At 40.9% G+C, this 23,812-nt stretch overlaps 2 protein-coding genes across 2 annotated transcripts in view; both read right to left on the bottom strand.

The window, feature by feature from the left end:
• The window catches only part of LOC124775033, a 118,944-nt gene extending 95,538 nt beyond the window's left edge, over positions 1 to 23,406 (bottom strand). Inside the window, exon 1 of the mRNA XM_047249808.1 lies at positions 23,262 to 23,406. The gene's annotated coding sequence lies outside the window, so the exon portion shown is untranslated. The remainder of the gene's footprint in view (positions 1 to 23,261) is intronic.
• The window catches only part of LOC124777844, a 39,052-nt gene continuing 38,493 nt past the window's right edge, over positions 23,254 to 23,812 (bottom strand). The window contains exon 4 of the mRNA XM_047253382.1: positions 23,254 to 23,351. Coding sequence (XP_047109338.1) covers positions 23,254 to 23,351 — 98 coding nt within the window. The remainder of the gene's footprint in view (positions 23,352 to 23,812) is intronic.

The raw sequence follows: 23,812 nt of genomic DNA on the forward strand, positions 1-23,812 counted from the left end.
TCTCTCTGGTTTCCTCAAGTTACTCTTTGACTTTGTGGCGGGACTGTTTTGTAAACAGTGTGATATAAGAAAGTAGTTGTTGTTGAGTTATTTCGTATTTAGTGCTTCATTTTTCGCAGTGAAAATGCCTAGAGCTAAAGCAAAAGTATTTAAAAAGCGTGTGAACTGGCAAAAGAAAAGAAATAATGATTCATTAGCAAAGCAAAGCAGTTCATCATCATCACTGTTGGAAAATGTGAATCCACTTATTACTGATTTGCCGAACGAACTTACACCAAATGAAAACAGTGCTTCTCATAAAAAACTAAGAGATTTGGAAGAGAAATATAATTTACTTGATAGAGGGAATGAAGTTTTTGAACTCATTGATACGAATATATTGTGTGAAGCTCTTGAAAACAGTTTGTGCTGCAAAAAATGTCATGGAAACGTTTCTCTGAAAGTAGAATCCCATGTTGGCCTGGCTGCCCAGTTTAATTTAATATGCAGTGTTTGTAAATACAGCTGTAAGTTTCCAAGTTCGGTTTCAGTAACTGTAAATAATGGATACAAGAAAACTGAACTTTATAGTGTAAATATTAGGTTAGTTTATGGATTGCGAGCAATTGGTAAGGGCAAAGCAGCTGGTGATATGCTATGTGGTGTTCTAAATCTTCCAAGTGCACCTTCAAAGTTTGAAGCTTACAATTATGTACTAGGATCTGCAGTTGAAGATGTAGCACAGAAGTCAATGCAGGTTGCTGTGGAAGAAGCAGTGGAAGAAAATGACGGCAGTCGTGACCTCACAGTGGCGTTTGATGGCACGTGGCAGAAAAGGGGCCACACCTCCAACAATGGTGTTGTAACAGCAACTAGTGTTGATACTGGCAAGGTTATTGATGTTGCAATAATGTCTAAATACTGTAGGTGCACAGGCAGGCTGAAAAATGAACACAGTGATGACTGTATTGCTAATTATTATGGTAGTAGTGGTGGCATGGAGGTTGCTGGGGTGAAGAAAATTTTTCATCGCTCTTCACAGTGGTATAATGTTCGCTATGTCAAATATCTGGGAGATGGTGACTCTAAAGCATTCAAAGAAGTTTTGGAAAGCAAACCATATGGGAACAGTGTAAATATAAGCAAACTTGAATGTATAGGACATGTGCAGAAGAGAATGGGTGCCAGGCTGAGAAGGTTAAAATCAGTTATGAAAGGGAAAAAACTAGATGATGGGAAAACCTTGGATGGCAGAGGAAGATTGACTGATTCCAAATAGACCACATTCAGAACTGCTATGGCCTTGCAATCAGGCAAAATACAGGCAATCTTGAAGAAATGAGGAGAGCTATATGGGCTTTATATTTCCACACCGCATCCACGGATGAGCATCCACAACATGGTTTGTGCCCCAAAGGTGAAAACAGCTGGTGTAAATACAATAGGGGACTAACAACAGGAGAGAAATACATTCACCACCACAGTCTACCATCAGCCATCATGGCAGAAATAAAGCCCATTTTCAGAGATCTGGCTGACAGAAGTCTTCTGATGAAATGTCTTCACGGAAAAACGCAGAACCCCAACGAGTGCTTGAATAGTGTGATATGGCATCGTCTCCCAAAAACAGTGTTTGTCGGAATTAATACACTACATTTTGGTGTGTATGATGCTGTGCCAACCTTCAATCTTGGAAATATAACTAAATGCCAGGTCCTTCAAAAGTTGGGTATGTGTGTTGGTTCCCGTACGGTACGTGCTATGTTCTTTTTAGATCAGCACAGACTAAGGCATGCTGATAATATAATCAAGACATTAGTGAAAAAAGCAAGACAGGTGCAGAGGGGTGCCAAAAGAAGACTTGAAGATGATTATGAAGACTGTGAAGGGGGTATTAGCTACGGATCAGGAATGTTTTAATCTTCTTTCTCCGTTTCCCGTAAGTTTACTTTTTACTTCATCTAGGAACATTATCTCAGGTACTGGTCAACCTAGAAGTCTGAAATTTTTATGACGTAGTGACATAGGTCCCTATTACATACTGAAACAACGATTTTTTAATTACTTGATTTACAAAAGACTTAGGGGTGATAGTCTAGTAAAAAGCGATGGAAAAAATTTACTTAAAAATAAATGTACAATATCTCTGTAAGAAAATACTTTGACAATAAACTGTTGTTTCAGTATTGTTGTAACATATGAATGCACATACAGTAAAATTTTTACCTCTCTGTCTCCAGTAGTATGTGAGAAAATGTTCCCTATAGTAGGCATATATTAACATTGCGGGGATAGGTGATTCCGTATCCCCTTAATTGAGCTATTTTCTGACACAATATGACCCCATTATATCTCAAACATGCGTTTTTGAGAGACCTTTGCTTTGTGCTCACACAGAAAAAAAAGCAAAAATTGATGAACACGATGAATTAAGCCAAAAACTGTAAAGTGCAGTGAAAGGTGTCAGAATTTAGGGGCCCTGAGCTTGAAACATGTTTCTGGCTATTTGATGTGGACACCATTTGGAAACGTGTTTCGATGAATGGAAACGTCTGTCCATAGCAGTGGCAGTACAGATAAAAGGAAACAATGTTTCAGCCCAGCTAGTGCATGTCACTACTGCAAGAGACGATTTTTATGTTGCATGGCGTCGTTCCCCCCATGAACCATGGACCTTGCCATTGGTGGGGAGGCTTGCGTGCCTCGACGATACAGATAGCCGTACCATAGGTGCAACTACAACGGAGGGGTATCTGTTGAGAGGCCAGACAAACGTATGGTTCCTGAAGAGGGGCAGAAGCCTTTTCAGTGGTTGCAGGGGCAACAGTCTGGATGATTGACTGATCTGGCCTTGTAACACTAACCAAAACGGCCTTGCTGTGCCGGAACTGCGAACAGCTGAAAGCAAGGGGAAATTACAGCCGTAATTTTTCCCGAGGGCATGTAGCTTTACTGTATGGTTAAATGATGATGGCGTCCTCTTGGGTAAAATATTCCGCCATTTGGATCTCCGGGAGGGGACTACTCAAGAGGATGTCATTATCAGGAGAAAGAAAACTGGCGTTCTACGGATCGGACCGTGGAATGTCAGATCCCTTAATCGGGCAGGTAGGTTAGAAAATTTAAAAAGGGAAATGGATAGGTTAAAGTTAGATGTAGTGGGAATTAGTGAAGTTCGGTGGCAGGAGGAACAAGACTTTTGGTCAGGTGAATATAGGGTTATAAATACAAAATCAAATAGGGGTAATGCAGGAGCAGGTTTAATAATGAATTTAAAAAAAAAAAAAAAGAGAGAGGGCGGGTAAGCTACTACAAACAGCATAGTGAACGTATTATTGTGGCCAAGACAGACACGAAGCCCATGCCTACTACAGTAGTACAAGTTTATATGCCAACTAGCTCTGCAGATGACGAATAAATTGAAGAAATGTGTGATGAGATGAAAGAAATTATTCAGGTAGTGAAGGGAGACAAAAATTTAATAGTCATGGGTGACTGGAATTCGAGTGTAGGAAAAGGGAGAGAAGGAAACATAGTAGGTGAATACGGATTGGGGGTAAGAAATGAAAGAGGAAGCCGTCTGGTAGAATTTTGCATAGAGCATAACTTAATCATAGCTAACACTGGGTTCAAGAATCATAAAAGAAGGTTGTATACATGGAAGAATCCTGGAGACACTAAAAGGTATCAGATAGATTATATAATGGTAAGACAGAGATTTAGGAACCAGGTTTTAAATTGTAAGACATTTCCAGGGGCAGATGTGGACTCTAACCACAATCTATTGGTTATGAACTGTAGATTAAAACTGAAGAAACTGCAAAAAGGTGGAAATTTAAGGAGATGAGACCTGGATAAACTGACTAAACCAGAGGTTGTACAGAACTTCAGGGAGAGCATAAGGGAACAATTGACAGGAATGGGGCAAAGAAATACAGTAGAAGAAGACTGGGTAGTTCTGAGGGATGAAGTGGTGAAGGCAGCAGAGGATCAAGTAGGTAAAAAGACGAGGGCTAGTAGAAATCCTTGGGTAACAGAAGAAATATTGAATTTAATTGATGAAAGGAGAAAATATAAAAATGCAGTAAATGAAGCAGGCAAAAAGGATTACAAACGTCTAAAAAATGATATCGACAGGAAGTGCAAAATGGCTAAGCAGGCATGGCTAGAGGACAAATGTAAGGATGTAGAGGCTTATCTCACTAGGGCTTAAGATAGATACTGCCTACAGGAAAATTAAAGAGACCTTGGAGAAAAGAGAGCCACTTGTATGAATATCAAGAGCTCAGATGGAAACCCAGTTCTAAGCAAAGAAGGGAAAGCAGAAAGGTGGAAGGAGTATATAGAGGGTCTATACAAGGGCGATGTACTTGAGGACAATATTATGGAAATGGAAGAGGATGTAGATGAAGATGAAATGGGAGATACGATACTGCGTGAAGAGTTTGACAGAGCACTGAAAGACCTGAGTCGAAACAAGGCCCCAGGAGTAGACAACATTCCATTAGAACTATTGACGGCCTTGGGAGAGCCAGTCCTGACAAAACACTACCAACAGGTGAGCACGATGTATGAGACAGGAAAAATACGGTCAGACTTCAAGAAGAATATAATAAATCCAATCCCACAGAAAGCAGGTGTTGACAAATGTGAAAATTACCAAACTATCAGTTTAATAAGTCACAGCTGCAAAATACTAACGCGAATTCTTTACAGACGAATGGAAAAACTTGTAGAAGCCGACCTTGGGGAAGATCAGCTTGGATTCCGTAGAAATGTTGGAACACGTGAGGCAATACTGACCCTACGACTTATCTTAGAAGAAAGATTAAGGAAAGGCAAACTTCCGTTTCTAGCATTTGTAGACTTAGAGAAAGCTTTTGACAATGTTGGCTGGAAAACTCTCAAATTTTAAAGGTGGCAGGGGTAAAATACAGGGAGCGAAAGGCTATTTACAATTTGTACAGAAACCAGATGGCAGTTATAAGAGTCGAGGGACATGAAAGGGAAGCAGTGGTTGGGAAGGGAGTGAGACAGGGTTGTAGCCTCTCCCCGACGTTATTCAATCTGTATATTGAGCAAGCAGTAAAGGAAACAAAAGAAAAATTTGGAGTAGGTATTAAAATCTAGGGAGAAGAAATAAAAACTTTGAGGTTCGCCTATGACATTGTAATTCTGTCAGAGACGGCAAAGGACTTGGAAGAGCAGTTGAACGGAATGGACAGGTCTTGAAAGGAGGATATAAGATGAACATCAACAAAAGCAAAACGAGGATAATGGAATGTAGTCGAATTAAGTCGGGTGATGCTGAGGGAATTCGATTAGGAAATGAGACACTTAAAGTAGTAAAGGAGTTTTGCTGTTTGGGGAGCAAAATAACTGATGATGGTCGAAGTAGAGAGGATATAAAATGTAGACTGGCAATGGCAAGGAAAGCGTTTCTGAAGAAGAGAAATTTGTTAACATTGAATATAGATTTAAGTGTCAGGAAGTCGTTTCTGAAAGTATTTGTATGGAGTGTAGCCATGTATGGAAGTGAAACACAGACGATAAATAGTTTGGACAAGAAGAGAATAGAAGCTTTTGAAATGTGGTGCTACAGAAGAATGTTGAAGATTAGGTAGGTAGATCACATAACTAATGAGGAGGTACTGAATAGGATTGGGGAGAAGAGAAGTTTATGGCACAACTTGACTAGAAGAAGGGATCGGTTGGTAGGACATGTTCTGAGGCATCAAGGGATCACAAATCTAGCATTGGAGGGCAGCATGGAGGGTAAAAATCGTAGAGGGAGACCAAGAGATGGATACACTAAGCAGATTCAGAAGGATGTAGGTTGCAGTAGGTACTGGGAGATGAAGGAGCTTGCACAGGATAGAGTAGCATGGAGAGCTGCATCAAACTAGTCTCAGGACTGAAGACCACAACAACAACAACAACATGGTGTCGTTTGTTGTATAGAGTTGTTAGGTCTCTCTTTCTTTCTTCTCCCCCCCCCCCCCCCCCCCCAAAGCAATATTAAGTTTGGAATTCCAGTGAACAAGGTAGCTGACTATTGAGTTGTTATCACTGTACAAGGCTGACAGCTGCTTGTGTAATATACAAAGGAAGCAGAACAAGAATAGCAATTAAACACAAGACCTTCTGCAGGGCGCTGTTGCTTTAAAGACAGCATAGAAAAGAACATAAGGTCATCTGCCGTAGCTTGCTTTGAAATGCGAAATGGATACTCAATCCTCTGTAATGAATCTCCAGTTGCCAAAAATCTAAGACTACCAACAGGTCTGACTGTAATTGCTGTCCTGAAATTTCTGTCTTTTTTAAAGAAATGTTGGTACCTTTTTTCCACTAATTCAAAACTATTAGATGATAACTGAGTGAAATTATGAGCTCTCTTACATACTCAGTCCCCATATGAAGCAAGTTTTTCCCACCAGTACTTCTATAGCATGTTTTCACTTACCAATGACGATGACTGTAAGCAAACCAGCAAATCGATTTCATACAATAACTAATCCGATGTTATCAACCATTACCAGCTACTACACAAACTCCCCTTCATCAAAATAATACCACAGTTTTAAAACCAATTATGAAATTCTCTGTTAAACGCAACTTTCTCCTGTAAAACTTCGAAACATTAAGAAATGGCTGAATGACCTTTAGGCCAAAAGTCACAATAAATAAATAAAGAATGATGATGACGCCTTTCATTTTGTTTGTGTGAACCTTCGAGTATTAATAATGCAGTAGAAAATATTACAGCTTCCTTCTCTCTGGACATGATGTGGCAGGAAATACGAAAACAGTACAACAAGCAACGTTGCAGACAACGTGAATCCACTGAGAAATGTTTGCTGCCAGTGTGTACAGAAACAGAGTCAAGAAACAAAGTTGGAAACAGACGTGAAACACTGCAGGAAACAATTGTTCCAACTGAAACATGTTTCTAGAGAACGACACGGTTTAATTTGTGTGTTTTCCTTCTATAGCCAATGGCAGTCCAGCATACTTTGGTGACACAAGAACAGTGACCTCTAGTGTATTGCTTGTGAACTTTCCCTTATTCATTGTGCTCAGTAGTCGAAGTGGAGCATTCTGCAGTATTCCCAACACGTGCTATTTGCACTTCGAACTTGTTGCTTGCTGTAGTATAAACACAGCAGGTTTCATGAAAGCATGTATATACATACAAGTTTTCCTTCACAATTGGTACTTATTTATACCAATGAATATGAAATAAAATTAAGCCTGCTGTGATTTCGGTGTTTCTCTGTCCAAATTTATAACAACCTGTCTGCCATCACAATGCACTAAAAATGCACTAAACACCATTGAGGACTGCAGCCAAGGCGAACAAGCCATCGCACAACTGTTCACTGAACACGCCCTGTCAATTGCAGTGCCACACATAGCAAATGGAGTGGCCTATGTTGGCTGCGGTCAATAGAGGCACAATCCGTTCTGGATTCTGTCGACAGGCTCCGAGCAGAACTGGTGTAAGTAAAATTAATGCACAGTAGTGAAGGGCATACAAGGTATAAGTATATAAATTGAATCTTAGTGGAAGCCATGGTTGCTCCATTTGCTACACACCAATCATATTAGCTGCACTTTGGAAAAGGTGCCAAATAAGCTTGCTGTTTATCACTCAATATGACAGAAGCCACTGCATTAGCCTGATGTCACCATGCTATACAGCTACTGGCTGCAGGTGGAAAACAAAACACATGAGATGTTTACAAACATCTGAGATGTAATCCAGCAGCTTTCACCATGTTTCACAGTTTTCAGCTTATTTCACCATATAGGCTATAAATTTTTGCTGTTTTCAGGGTGAACATAGAAAAGGCTTAATTGCCTCATACATCATTGGCAAAAGTGACAGTCTTTTCAATTACACATATTGCATTATTACTAATGGCAAAACTCACTATTTTTCTTAACAGGTCTATTATGTTATTGTTGTGGTCTTCAGTCCTGAGACTGGTTTGATGCAGCTCTCCATGCTACTCTATCCGGTGCAAGCTTCTTCATCTCCCAGTACGAACTGCAGCCTACATCCTTCTGAATCTGCTTAGTGTATTTATGTCTTGGTCTCCCTCTACGATTTTCACCCTCCATGCTGCCCTCCAATACTAAATTGGTGATCCCTTGATGCCTCAGAACATGTCCTACCAACCGATCCCTTCTTCTAGTCACTTTGTGCCACAAACTCCGCCCCAATCCTATTCAATACCTCCTCATTAGTTATGTTAATAACATTTTCTCTGCAGGGTACATTTGTTACAGAGCTTGTAAGACACTAAGGGAAGCTGAGTAAATGAGAAACTTTTTGCCCTGTGGTTACCTCATCTGCTCCTAAGCCTTCAGGATCACACAGATCTCTGAATTAAATACAGTGTATATACACTGGGAAGAACCCTGAAGCCATAGTTGGTGAAAACTAGTGAACACCCAAGGGAGACCCATTGCTTCGAACCGTTACTGTACACTATTTTAAAATTGAAATGCCAATCCAAAACATTATTAAACTAAGATTGAAAGGTAAAATTTTGAGTGTGATCTTTCTTAGAATCTGTCACAAATAAAATAACCAGTACCCCACCCACCTCCTGATTCTTTACAGAACTGTTTTAAGACAATCTAATTTTTCACACATCTCAATTTTTTTGAGGTCATACCTCCTGAACTGTGTGTCATACAATGATACAATTTTGCAAACACACTCAATGGCACATGTGGATACTGTCTGCAAAATGAATAGAGTTAGTAGTAAAGCTGGGATAAATTACAATTTTATGCTTGGTGTTGAAGTTTTACTACAAGAACAACAAAAATGTAGTCACTGATAAACTTTTATACCTTTCATTAGTTGCATTTAAGTGAGAAAAAGTTTTGAAATAACATGTAAAGTTTGTTGGATGTCGCTAAGTGCTCCCATTCGCAAATACTGTATGAATATAGTCTGGATAAATTGCACTGTGAGTTGCATATACAAAGTTTCTAACTGTACAGCTTGACTTATTATTTTAAACCTTTATATTATAGCTCTTTATGAACAGATTATGACAGCATTTTAAATTCGGTCACTACATACATGAAATACTAAAAATTTATTTTTTGGCCTATGGAAGCCTTTAGATAACCAACCTGCAACTGGGACCAAGTGACTGTTCTGGCTCTTTAGGACCCAAGTCGGAGGTCTGCTCCAACCTTGGTGTAAAACTTTAAAATCAGCGACAGCCACTCTAAATGGCAATCCTTCATGTGAATCACACTGGGCCTCGTTGCTCAGTGCTGATTATGAAAAAAGTTCTTCCATCAGAAGTCAAGCAACAGTATGGTATGCAGTTGTTTGCAGCATAGGTACTGTCTTGTAGGCTTGTGACACCATGAAGAGTCATAGTCTGCTGTTAAAAGGTGGCTCACTAGCCTGGTTCTATCTGTTCCACATGAATTATGGCTGACCATTTTAAAATATTTACTGCTTTTAAGGACAGTGTTTTGAGATACCTAGGACATAGCAACCACATAAGTTTAAAATCAAATGTGAGGCCCAGAAACCTCACTGTGTGTAAAAATTAAGAACAGTTTCCCTCATCCGCAGCTCATAGAAGTTAAAAACAGAACATGAATGATTAAAACCCCTCGTCTCCAACTACTCCTCCTATCATGTACATCTAAGTCTATACTACCACCATCATACCTTAGCAAAAGTTCAGGCAGAGAACCAAGAAAATGTTCTCGACAGCGAGTGTTCATCAGAGACAAGAGTATCATCAGGAGTGCCCCAGGGAAGTGGGATAGCACCACTATAATTCTCTATATACTAAATGATTTGGCTGACAGGATAGGAAGCAATCTCTAGTTGTCTGCTGATGTTGCTGTCACGTGCGGTAAGGTGTCATCATTGAGTGACTGTAGAAGGATACAAGATGACTTAAATGAAATTTCTAGTTGGTATGTGAATGGTAGCTAGCTCTCAATATAGAAAAATGTTGACACAGTCACAGTGCAACGCAATATGGAATGAAACAAACATGTGAAGATTGTGGTAGGGAAGGCGAAATGGTCAACTTCGGTTTAGTGGGAAATTCTAGGGAAGTGTGTTAAGTGTGTTTCATCTGTAAAGGAGACTGCATATAGGACACTAGTGTGCCCCATTCTTGAGTACTGCTCAAGTGTTTAGGATTCGTACCAGGTGGATTAAACGAAGATATTGAAGCAATTCGGAGGCGGACTGCTTGATGTGTTACAACTGAAGAACAAAACACAAGTGTTACAGATGTGCTTCAGGAACTCAAATGGGAATCCCTGGAGGGGAGGCAACATCCTTTTTGAGGAACGCTATTAAGAAAATTTAGAGAACCAGCATCCGAAGCTCACTGTAGAACAAATCTACTAACCCCAATATATATTGCGTGTAAGAATCATGAAGGTAAAATATGAGAAATTAGGACTCTTAAGGAGGTATATTGACAGTAGTTTTCCCTCGCTCTATCTGCAAGTGGAACAGGAAAGGAAATGACCAGTAATTATACAAGGTACCTACCGCCATGCACCATACGGTGGACAGCACAGTATCTATGTAGACACAGATGTAGATACAGATACTCCGCAAGCCACCATACAGTGTGTGGCACGGGGTACATTGTGAACCAGTGTCACTTCCCCCTTCTCTGTTCTAGTCGCATATGATTCAAGGAAAGAATAATTCCTGCTCTGTGGGCTCGAATCTCTCTAATTTTGTCTTGAAGGTCTTTTCACAAGATATACATAGGAGGAAGCAATATATTGGTTGACTCTTCTTGGAACATACACTCTCAGAACTTTAACAGTAGACCATACTGTGATGCAGAAAGCCTCTCTAACAGCATCTGCCACTGGACATGACTGATTGTCTCCATGATGCTTTTACACTTACTACATGAACCTGTGACAAACCATGCTACTCTTCTTTGTATCTTCTCTATTTTCTCTATCAGACCTATCAGATATCGATCCTATAATGACGAGCAATATCCAAGTACTGGCCAAAAAAATATTTTGTATGCTACTTCCTTTGTTGATGGACTACATTTCCTGAAGATTCTTCCTAGAATCTCAGTCTGGCATCTGCCTTCCCCCGGTAATTTTATATGGTTGTTCCAATTCAAATCACTCTGTACACATACTCCTAGAATTTTATGGAAGTAACTGCTTCCAGTGATTGTCCTGCAATCTTGTAATCATACAATGAAGGGTCTTTCTGTCCATGTATTCGCAACACGTTACATCTGTTGATGATGAGGATCAGTTGCCACTCCCTGCACCAAGTGTCAAATCTCTGCACGTTTTTCTGCATTTAGCTACATTTTCTTGCGTTGTGACTTTTCCGTATACAACAGCATCATCTACGAAAAGCCTCATGGAACTTCCAACATTATCTACTGGTTCATTTATATACACTGTGGAAAGTACCAGTCCCATAATGTCCCCTGGGGAACACCAGAAATTACTTTTATACCTGCTACTTTTATACCTGCTCCACTCAGGACAACATACTGTGATATGTTTGCTAGAAATTCCTCAATCCAGTTGCAAAGTTAATCTGATATTCCATAAGCTCAGATTTTGTACCTAACAGTCAGTTTCAACTGACAAGCTGTTGTTGCAAGACAGGAGGAGGAAGAAAAGACGGAGAAGACGTCCACGAACAAAAACCACTGGACAGGACTTAACTGTTGACATTATACTATTAATAGCTATAGCAAGCACAATCACACTTAAAACAGTACCTCGAGTGACACTGTTTTCTCGTCAAAGGCAGCCAGAGGAGATGTCACTGATTCCTTATTTAAAATATCGTGGCGAAAGGAAGGGGTGAAAACAGATGGGAAGACATACTCAGAAGCCCCATTTGTGGAGCTTTGGAATTATCACAGCATACTACAATGGACATGATCATGACCAAGTGATGCATCACGAGGCACAGATAATGTAGAATCCAGTTCTCACATGAAAAAGGGGCAGTTGTAGGCTTTATCATTGGTGGAACTAAAGTCCCAACTGCTCCTCTCAGCAGCCACTGTGTAGTGTATGGAAACAGGATACTGACTTGCAATGGTGGTAACCCTGGCAAAGCATTCCACCACTGCAGATTGTTATGGGAACTTCTGATCCTCATTCCAGCAGCCATCAGACATCTCCTGCTTCTCCTAGAAATCCTCCCGATGGTCTCCCATATGACTGCACTTTTGGTGTTGTTCAGTAACTGTTGCCACAACTTTTTCATCCTCTCTCTCATAATTAGACAACATTTCACTCTTCCTACCCAAAAGGCTGCGAGGATCCCTGCAGTCGGCCAGCACTTGAACCAACACAAGCCTGCCTGGCCTGATCACAGAGTAGCATTTGTCGCTCCACCAAGGGGCAGGCTGCCTTTTTAGCTAACCTGGAGGCTGTGGAATGGATGCTTCAGCAACATGGTGGATCAATTTGGTAACATGATCTGCCCACCTGGATGCTGTTGTGCAAGCTGCCACCAGTCTAGAGGATACATGAACTATTTTACTGTTAATTCAAAATTTTTTTCTTCACTTTCCATTCACTGGCAGTACTTCAGTACTACCTCTCATGGCCTATGTGCCAGATCCAACTGTTACCTCAGCAAAAAGGCAATTTATTCTATTTAAGAATGCTGTGTATATTCAAATCTCCACAGAGGAGGAAGGGGTGGGAGCACTGAGTAATGACTTCACTGAGAACTTCTTCGTCTAAACACATTGTGAACCTACGATGAACATGGACCAATATTGTGACTGTTTTAGGATGTTGGTGAAGGGAGAGGCGTGGGTTTGTACAGACAGCTTATAAAAACCTTCTTGTGGAGGAAGCAACCTGTAACGCAGGGGCATCAACTGTTTAAAAATGTGTCTCCTGGGGACACATACGCTTTGCTCTTCCTTCAGCTAAGTCTTAGATCCTTCACAAAAGTTCTGGAACCATTGATGTTCACTGTAAGATAGGAACTGTATTAGTGGTGAGGTTTTTTTTTCTGTTTTTCCTACATTGTTTTGAATTTATAGCACGGAAGGGTTTACTTGAGGAACTTGCTGGTTCCCTCATGAAGACATCGACACCTGTACCGTCGATAGTGTGGTCATTGTCTGATCCATCAGACAGGACCAATGTCACACAATTTGACCAATGTCACATGAGCTGATGGTTTTGGACTGATTTTCATCCCCAACTCGGGACTTTGGAGATGGCTGTAATACTGGTTTTACAGTTCACAATGACAGGACAACAGTCATTGCACTGATCCACTAATTAAAGCACCTGGCGCTTCTCAGGCTTCTTATATGAGACAAGATCAAATAGAGACAAGTTTTGGTAACTAAATTTTGATTACTGAAAATTAATTAAAATTTAATCTTCTTCCATAAACCAATAAATTTTTAATGCCTTTCAAAAAAATATGCATCTCTATTACATCTACAGCTATACTCCGCAAGCCACCACACGGTGTTTAGCAGAGAGTCCTTCTGGCAGTACTATTTTTTCACCCCTTTCCTGTTTCGTCCATGGTACATGATAAGCATGATTTTCTGGTAAAGCTCCAAATGCGCTCTAATTTCTCTGCTTTCTTGCCGTGATCATGCCAGAAGAGGTAAGTGGAAGGAAGTAATATCTTTCCTGACTGTTCTTGGAACATAAGCTCTTGAAATTACCAGAGTAAACCTATTTGTGATGCACACCACTTCTGTAGTAGCATCTGCAACTTGGTTTTGTTAAGCATCTCCTCCACAGTGCTCTTGTACCTAGTGAATGATCCAATGACAAAACATGCAATTTTTCGTTGGATCTTCTATATCTCTTCTGTTAACCCTACTTGGTAGGCTAATGAACGCCTTTTCGAGAAAAAAATAAAAATAAAAAATAAAAAAATCTCTACTACATCTACAGCCATACTCTGCAAGCCACCATACAGTGTTCAGCAGAGTCCTTCTGGCAGTACAATCAATCTTGACAATCAGTTGAACATGAATGAATTACACTTCCTTCAGATTCTCCCATTGAATCTCAGCACAGTATTTGTTTTTCCTACTATCTGAATTATATTGTCATTCCACTTCAGTTTGCTCCATGTGGTTAGTCCTCTGTGTTTAATATAGTTACTGTCTCCAACCATTTGTTGCCAATAGCATAATCCAACAATAGTGAATATCTTAGTCTATTTATGTGCAATACATTAAATTTATTCATAGTCAGCATCAACTGTCAGTCCCTGTAACAAATGTCAATCTTCCACTGCTATTCCTGCCTTTCAGGACAGTCTTCTAGAATTGTAACCTTCCTACAGATAAAAGCATTGTCTGCAAATAGTCCTGCAGGGCCTCCAATATTATCTACTAAATCCTTAACATAAATTGTAAATAGTAACAGCCCTATGACATTCCCTTCACATCTGTCAATTTTATTCCATTAAGAACAGTGTGTTTAATTCTGCCTGCATGGAAGTCTTGAATCCAATCACAAATGTGATCAGATACTCGGTAAGTTTGTATTTTATTTGTCAAAAAATGGTGCAGAACTGTACTGAATGCCTTCCAGAAGTCAGGGAGCACAGCTCCAATCTGGGCATCTTTGTCTATGGCACTCTAATATCTTGTGAAAAGAACACAGTGGGTTGAATTTTGAAAGAGCTCTGTTAGCAAACTCCATGCTGAATTAAGTATGTCATAACATATGAGCACAAATCTTGTTCCAGAATTCTACAGCAGACGGTTCCAGAAGTCTACAGCAGACGACATCACTGATACAGGCCCATTATTATGTGCTTGTGTCCAGTGATCCTTCTAGAAAACGGAAATGACCAGCTCTTTTTTTCCAATCATTAGGTATCCTGCAGTGGTCCGGACCAACAATGAACCGCTGTTAGAGGAGGAGCAAGATATTTCACTTGAACTCTGTTGAACCTCACTGGTGTATTATCTGGTCCAGTTGCTCTCTGATGTTAAGCAGTTTTAGTTGATTTTCTGTCCCAGTACCTGGAATTTTGGTATTCATGTGATGACTGAAGTGCAGAATTGTATAACAACCTTCCACAGTAAAACAATTTTGGAAAGCCAAATTCAGTATTTCGGTCTTATCTCTGCCATCTTCTGTTTTGGTTCCAATATGATCACTGAGTGACTGAATGTGTGAATTCAATCTGCCTACTGATTTAACGTAAGGGAAAAAAAAAAACTTATTGGGAATTTGAGTCAAATTCTTTTGCAAAATTTCACTTTCTAATTCATCAAATTCTTATTGCATTGCTCTCGTTCTGCTCTTTTGGCTTCATCAGCTTCTGTTTGCTTGTTAGGTTTTGACTTCACTTAAATTGTAGAGGCTTTCTATGTTATCACGGCAATACTGAATCACAGTTGGTCTTTTCCATACCCCACAACCTTGCTCAGCACATGCTAATCTAAGGCCCACTGAGGAATGCTTTTGAGTTTTACTATTTGGCTCCACGTCTTCATTCTTAGAGCTGAGTATTTCATGATGACTACTTATATATTCTGCAGTTTATCTCTGGTTAATCTTGCTAATAAAAGTATATCCCTACTTTTTTAACATTCCTTGTAGAATCCGTAGTCAGTGGTCCTATTACAGCCTTATGACCAGTGGTTCCCTCCTCGATATTAACTGATTAGAAAAGTTAGGGTCTGTTACTTATAGGTGGTCGCAGACATTGCCCTCACGTCTCTTTCTATCTATCTGTATGAAGTCATTTGTAGACTAGACTTTCAGAATGATCTCACATGAATCCCTTCCTCTTGGAACAATTTAATTATGTGGCTCTCCCATTCTATAGTTGGCAATGTGAGGTCTCCTCCTATTACAATAGCATGGTCAGGAAACTTACTTGTGATACTGTCCAAATTGGCTCTAAAGTGCTTTGCCATCATAACTCCTCTCCCAGATCCTCTATACGAGGTTTGTCCGGAAAATAAGTATAAAAGTTGAATAATGTCTTTATGTTACAAGTTGCAGTCACCGCCAGGTGGGACTACTGCTGTAATCAATCCCATCAACGCTCAGTTCGAGTCAGAGCACTCTGCGTGAAGGTGGGAGTGTGCGGCAGCTTGCTGACAGTTACTCTTTTTCACCTGCCGTCGGCATGGAGCTCTCTCTGATTGAGGAACAGCGCATCAATATCAAGTTTCTTGCAAAGCTAGGCAAGTATGGCCGTGAGATTTTTGAGTGTTTGAAACAGGTTTACGGAGACAATTCTCTGAAGGAACCAACCGTGAACAAGTGGTTAAAAAGGTTCCGGGATGGCAAAGAAGAAGTGAACGATGGCCCTCGCCCAAGACGCCCGTCGACATCGAGTTCCGATGCAAATGTTGAACGAATTCAGGCTTGTGTTCTTAAAGACCGTACATTGACAGTCAAAATGATTGCTGACGAGCTGTCAATCCCCAAAACAATCGTTCACAAAATCCTGACACAAAAACTTGAAATGAAGAAATTGTGTACGAAAATCGCACCGAAGCTCTTGATGCCAGAACAGAAAGCAAAGAGCGTTGAGTGCTGTGAGGACTGGTTGGAAGCAGAGGAACGAGGGGACTTTCTCAACCGAGTCATCACTGGAGACGAGTCCTGGTTTTACGAATTCGATGTGGAGCTCAAATCTCAAAGCAAGGAATGGAAACTAGCAGGAGAACCGAGAACAAAAAAGTCGCGAAAATCAAGGTCCAATGTGAAGAAAATGTTGATTGTTTTCTTTAATTCTAGGGGCATTGTTCACAAGGAATTTGTCCCTCCCGGCCAGAGAGCGAACCGAAATTTTTATGTTGAAGTTCTGACATGGCTCAGAGTTCATGTGGCCCGAGTTCGATCAGAGTTGGCAAAAGGGGGCAGGTGGATCCTTCATCACGACAATGCACCCGCTCACATGTCGCTCGTTGTGTGCGAGTTTTTGGCCCGAAGCTCAATCACCGTGACAAACCACCCGCCTTATTCACCCGATTTAGCCCCGTGTGACTTCTTCATGTTCCCTAAATGCAAAATGGTGCTTCAGGGGCGGCACTTGGGAGATGTGGAAGCCATCAATGCAGAAACAACACGGCAACTGAACAACATCACAACTGAAAACTTTCAGCAATGTTATCAACAGTGGAAACGGCGTTGGCAGAAGTGTATCGCATCTCAGGGCGAGTACTTTGAAAGAGACCATATTGTAATACCTGAATAATTGTAAAATAAAGTTATTATTCAACTTTTATACATATTTTCCGGACAAACCTCATAAAAGCACCCAATTACCATTTTGAACCACTTTTGATGCTTCAATTTCACTCAAATTATTTCACGTTCAGAAACTGTAATAGCCCCAGTACACACAACAGAATTATTTACAGTAATAAATATGGCACTCCAACTGGCATCTAGTTTATCCTTGAGCTATCTTATAAGAGCTGTAGTAATTCTGCATTGTCAAAAATCTTCAATGAGTGGCCCCAGCATGACAAGTCTACATTATAGGCTGGATGATCGAGATCAGTCCAATGAATATCTTCCAATGTTTGTTGGATTATTGTTGTGGTGTAAGGTCTGGCACAACTGTAGATGAGTAACAGACTTCTGACATGGATGCAGTGCCTTTTTGGGCAGTAGGCAGCTCAAGCTCGGCAAAGGAGATTATGACAGCAGGCATCATTAACGGTTGGTGTTCCAGCAGGAAACATGTTTGCCATTGCCTTTGCAGTCACAGAACACTGTGGCCTAGATCTTAGTAGCAAACAACCTACAACTTTTGTTAGTGCATAAGAATCGACCACTTTTGATGTCTTCTCTCCTGCTTTTGTGCCCCCTACCGATCTCTCTCTGGCCTACCCTTCTTGTTAAAGCCTATGATGTCATGTTTGTTCACATTTATATTTCACATAAATATCAAGAGGTTTTGAGATGCAGCTCTGCATCAGCTTTAAAATTATACAGGAAGTAATATGGTGTTGCTTTGTTTAAGGAACTTTCTGAAACACTGACAAAGGTGATTTACTCAAAAATGAGACAGAGTGGAAAGGGAGGAGGAGGAAATTACACTTTCACTTTTGAGTGACACTAATTTGAGGTGACTTTCAAAACTGTGACTTGTGCAGAAATTCAGTAGTGTTTCCTAAAGGAGTGTGTTTAAAGTTATGTCATTGCACTGTTTCAAATTATTTTTTTATATGTGATTATCATTCACGTGTTTTATGATGGGACAGTGCAAGTTTTGCTTTTGGTGTGATACTGCCATCTGTTTTCTCTCTGTGATCACAAGGGTTCGGCATGTGACGCTACATCATGACATCATCTACTGCAGACAACTGACTCATGGGAGCAGTACTACGCCACTTAACATAATATCAGCATTTCGCATACCTTCCACAGAGCAGCATTCCCAGCCTACATTGTGTGGTTCAGCTGCATGCTTGCCTCACCATTGCAGACAGCATGGGAGCGGTCTGGTTGTCAACAAGGCCATATGGAGTGGAGTGACACCACAAGTCTTCACTTATTGTGATAAATTTAGAGTGCCAGTCAGGTTATTTACAAAGAAGGGTACCCGTGAGTGCAATGAGTGATTAAGATAAAATAGTGCAACATAAAGCGTGTTTATATCTGGATATTCCAAACTCTGAGGTACTTATGTAGTTAGATACATACACCATGTGCCACAAACCTAGCTCTGCTCCCTTCTACTTTTCTTTTTCATTTTAGAATTGCCTAACTGTCTGCATTTATGTATTTAACTTGGGAATATACACTCCTGGAAATTGAAATAAGAACACCATGAATTCATTGTCCCAGGAAGGGGAAACTTTATTGACACATTCCTGGGGTCAGATACATCACATGATCACACTGACAGAACCACAGGCACACAGACACAGGCAACAGAGCATGCACAATGTCGGCACTAGTACAGTGTATATCCACCTTTCCCATGGAGACGATCGTAGAGATGCTGGATGTAGTCCTGTGGAACGGCTTGCCATGCCATTTCCACCTGGCGCCTCAGTTGGACCAGCGTTCGTGCTGGACGTGCAGACCGCGTGAGACGACGCTTCATCCAGTCCCAAACATGCTCAATGGGGGACAGATCCGGAGATCTTGCTGGCCAGGGTAGTTGACTTACACCTTCTAGAGCACGTTGGGTGGCACGGGATACATGCGGACGTGCATTGTCCTGTTGGAACAGCAAGTTCCCTTGCCGGTCTAGGAATGGTAGAACGATGGGTTCGATGACGGTTTGGATGTACCGTGCACTATTCAGTGTCCCCTCGACGATCACCAGTGGTGTACGGCCAGTGTAGGAGATCGCTCCCCACACGATGATGCCGGCTATTGGCCCTGTGTGCCTCGGTCGTATGCAGTCCTGATTGTGGCGCTCACCTGCACAGCGCCAAACACGCATACGACCATCATTGGCACCAAGGCAGAAGCGACTCTCATCGCTGAAGACGACACGTCTCCATTCGTCCCTCCATTCACGCCTGTCGCGACACCACTGGAGGCGGGCTGCACGATGTTGGGGCGTGAGCGGAAGACGGCCTAACGGTGTGCGGGGCCGTAGCCCAGCTTCATGGAGACGGTTGCGAATGGTCCTCGCCGATACCCCAGGAGCAACAGTGTCCCTAATTTGCTGGGAAGTGGCGGTGCGGTCCCCTACGGCACTGCGTAGGATCCTACGGCCTTGGCGTGCATCCGTGCGTCGCTGCGGTCCGGTCCCAGGTCGACGGGCACGTGCACCTTCCGCCGACCACTGGCGACAACATCGATGTACTGTGGAGACCTCACGCCCCACGTGTTGAGCAATTCGGCGGTACGTCCACCCGGCCTCCCGCATGCCCACTATACGCCCTCGCTCAAAGTCCGTCAACTGCACATACGGTTCACGTCCACGCTGTCGCGGCATGCTACCAGTGTTAAAGACTGCGATGGAGCTCCGTATGCCACGGCAAACTGGCTGACACTGACGGCGGCGGTGCACAAATGCTGCGCAGCTAGCGCCATTCGACGGCCAACACCGCGGTTCCTGGTGTGTCCGCTGTGCTGTGCGTGTGATCATTGCTTGCACAGCCCTCTCGCAGTGTCCGGAGCAAGTATGGTGGGTCTGACACACCGGTGTCAATGTGTTCTTTTTTCCATTTCCAGGAGTGTATATGTCCTATGTATATATTCCCTTCAATATACATTAAGGATAATGAAGCTTGCTTAATGAAAGATGAACAAGGTACAGTAGGATGAACTGAATATTTTCATTTACAAAAAAATTTAATTGCAATTAGTGAATGGCTGAATAGTGAATATACATTTAATTATTTTGTTAATTTCCTTTCTTAAAAGTCAAACTATGCTGCCACAAACCTAGCTCTGCTCCCTTCTACTTTTCTTTTTCATTTTAGAATTGCCTAACTGTCCGCATTTATGTATTTAACTTGGGAATATATATGTCCTATGTATATATTCCCTTCAATATACATTCCATTAAGGATAATGAAGCTTGCTTAATGAAAGATGAACAAGGTACAGTAGGATGAACTGAATATTTTCATTTACAAAAAAATTTAATTGCAATTAGTGAATGGCTGAATAGTGAATATACATTTAATTATTTTGTTAATTTTCTTTCTTAAAAGTCAAACTATGCATTTGTTTTAATGAAGAAATAGTTATTGATTTTGAACTAAAATTTGCATGTTAATTAATAGTGATACTTACATTAATTACCACGGCTCTTTATCATGGGCAAGTGCTGCCTTCCCCCCATCCCCATCCCAAACACTTTCTTGAATATCGTCTGAGAGATTGTTTCCTTAATGTCATAAAAACTTTAAAGTAAAGTTGTGCTTCCATGAGATGACAGCTATTAAGTGTAAATATTCTTGTGCCTTTTACTCTACCATTACATAGTATTTAAGCGTTCTTTCTTTCCTATCTACTGGGGTCCTCTTTTACTGATTAATTTTACAATGAAATTTCATGTCACCATAAATCTCCATGCATAATTTATTTTTTTAGCTCCAGGAACGTGTGAGGACCATATATCCTCCCACATTGATATATTGGTTAATCTTCACAGCATTTGGTCATAAACACATCAATATGTTTCATTGCCGATTACATATTATGTCGCTGGTTCAGCTGAGATCAGCATTTGACCATTGACAATATTCTTCAGTAGTGATTGTCATCGCTTGGCACAAGTACACAGCATGACAGTCTGAAGTTGTGTTGCATAAAATTTGTAGATGTGCGCATCGGCAGCACCTGGCTGCCCGCACTTACATGTTTTTGGATACAATCATTCCTATCGCATTCCGATGATCGTAAGGTCTCAGTTTGAAACAAGCAAGGTGGCATGTGGATTATAGCTGGAATTGAAAGTAATTAAAACATTAAATTCTTCATTTGTGTGGCCATAGTGTCCTTAGTTGCTTCATAATTCTTGAGGGTATTTTTGGTATGTTGTTGCAAAAACAAAAATATTTGATTTTTTCACCAGGCGTGTTTCGCTGTATTGTGGTAAAGCATCACAACAAATCACTATAACAAAAAAGTGGCACACAGTGACCCACCACAACAAATTCACTCATACAATAGGAAACATATTCAAAAAACAAGGCATAAACATTGCTTACAAAACGAACAATTCCATACAAAAGCACATCCCAAAACTAAAATTAAAACCAGACAGATACCAACAAAATGGCACATATCAGCTCAGCTGCAGAGATTGTGAGAAGATGTACACTGGAATGTCTGGCAGGACATTTGCCACAAGATATAAAGAACACATCAGAGCATTCAAATATGGTACAAATCATTCAACATTTGCTGATCATCTAAAAGAAGAACACACCATAGGCCAAGCAATATTGAAAACGATATGAATATCATAACAATCAGTAAAGACAGACACCTCCTCCCTTTCCAAGCAAATTCCCACACACAAAAAGCATTAACACAAAATAAACAGCTGCTCAATGACCAGATAAATATTGGAAACTAGACTCTATACAGAATAACTGATGAAATTACACACAAAAGAAAAGAGCCTTTTCCCATCCTTCACCCCCACCCCACCCCACCCCACCCCACCCCAGTCACAGTTTCATTTCACTTCTCGCTCCTCACACTACATCACACTGCTATATACTTACGTCCACTCATCATAGTTTCCCCCTCCCCTAGAAAAAAAAGGAAAGAAAGAAAAGAAAAAAATAAAAGAAAAAAATTTATACAACGCTACTGCTTCTCTACTCTTGCACAGCACATATAAATACACAGAAACATAATTAAATAGAATTACACACATACAACAATCTAATTTAAAAAAATGATGTAGGTCAAAGACGAAGTAGCAGAAAGCTTATGTTGGCAACACTACATCACACAAACAACACCATATACTTGAAGTACAAAAAGAAACAGAATACAGTGGTGCACATAAAAGAGTGGTGTGAGAAGTGCATTATGCTGCAGAACATCTAAAAACTAGACAAAAACTATCAGTGTTAAAAACAGAGAAACATTGATGTGCTAACAGACCGCATTTCCTGATGTAAGGAAGAAATCAGCCGAAAAATCACCTAAGTATAAATCAACCTATCCTTAACAGACAGTTTTTCAATCTAAAAAGCAAGTCAAAATGTAAATGACTTAATTACAAACCACTGATGATGCTTTACTACAATAAAGCGAAACGCGTCTGGTGAAAAAAATCACTCATATTTGTAGTTGCAACAACAGACCAAAAATACCCTCAAGAAGTAATTAAAACAGTTTTAAATTAGTAATGATTTCAGTAATAAACTGTACAGTCTGTGATTAGCTAAAAACTATTTTTACTCAACTCTGTCATCGTCCACTTTCTAAACATTACCAGAAAAAAAAAAAAAAAAAACCGTCATCAAGTCCTTGGAGTGGAGAGGAAAGATATAGACAAACGAAAGTTCTGGCCAAGACGACTGTACGATCATTTGAATTGATAGAAGGTTAATTCCCAATAGTGAGTTCAAAGGACATTTGGTACCAACGAGGATTCAAATGCAATTATTTATACAGCATTCCTTGAAATAAATTATCTAGACAGCATTGCAGGATGAAATCACTTTCAGATAGTGAGTGTTCTTCTTACATTTTCACAGCAGTATTTCCTCTGTCTCTGGTTAGGCAAGATATGTCCAGCACACTATATACGTATCAATACTAGCACTAAGCTTTTTATAAATAGCTAATTAATGACCATCACTTACCATGAGTTTCTCTTACCGCTATTTTAGAACCCTTAGGTGCAATTGAAAGTGGCTGACTTGCATCAATTGTTGTAAAATTTGGAGACTGATCTGTCAAGCAAGATGCATAACAAATATTAGAGAATATAACAACTGTAGCTGGTGTATACAACTACTTTTTCTTTTCTATGTCACTTCAGGGTACACACACACACACAGGGCGGGGGAGGGAGAGGGAGAGAGGGAGGGAGGGAGGGAGGGAGGGAGGGAGAGAGGGAGGGAGGGAGAGAGGGAGGGAGGGAGGGAGGGAGAGGGAGAGTGGGAGGGAGAGGGAGAGTGGGAGAGGGGGAGAGGGGGGAGAGGGAGAGTGGGAGAGAGGGAGGGAGAGGGAGAGTGGGAGAGAGGGAGGGAGAGGGAGAGAGGGAGGGGGGTAGAGAGGGGGAGAGAGGGAGGGGAGGGGGGGAGAGGGGGGGGAGAGGGAGAGGGAGGGGGAGAGAGAGAGAGAGAGAGAGAGAGAGAGAGAGAGAGAGAGAGAGAGAGAGAGCAGAACGTAGAATGTGAGAGAGAAAGAG

This window comes from Schistocerca piceifrons, chromosome 1, assembly GCF_021461385.2.
Source record: "Schistocerca piceifrons isolate TAMUIC-IGC-003096 chromosome 1, iqSchPice1.1, whole genome shotgun sequence".
NCBI lineage: Eukaryota > Metazoa > Arthropoda > Insecta > Orthoptera > Acrididae > Schistocerca > Schistocerca piceifrons.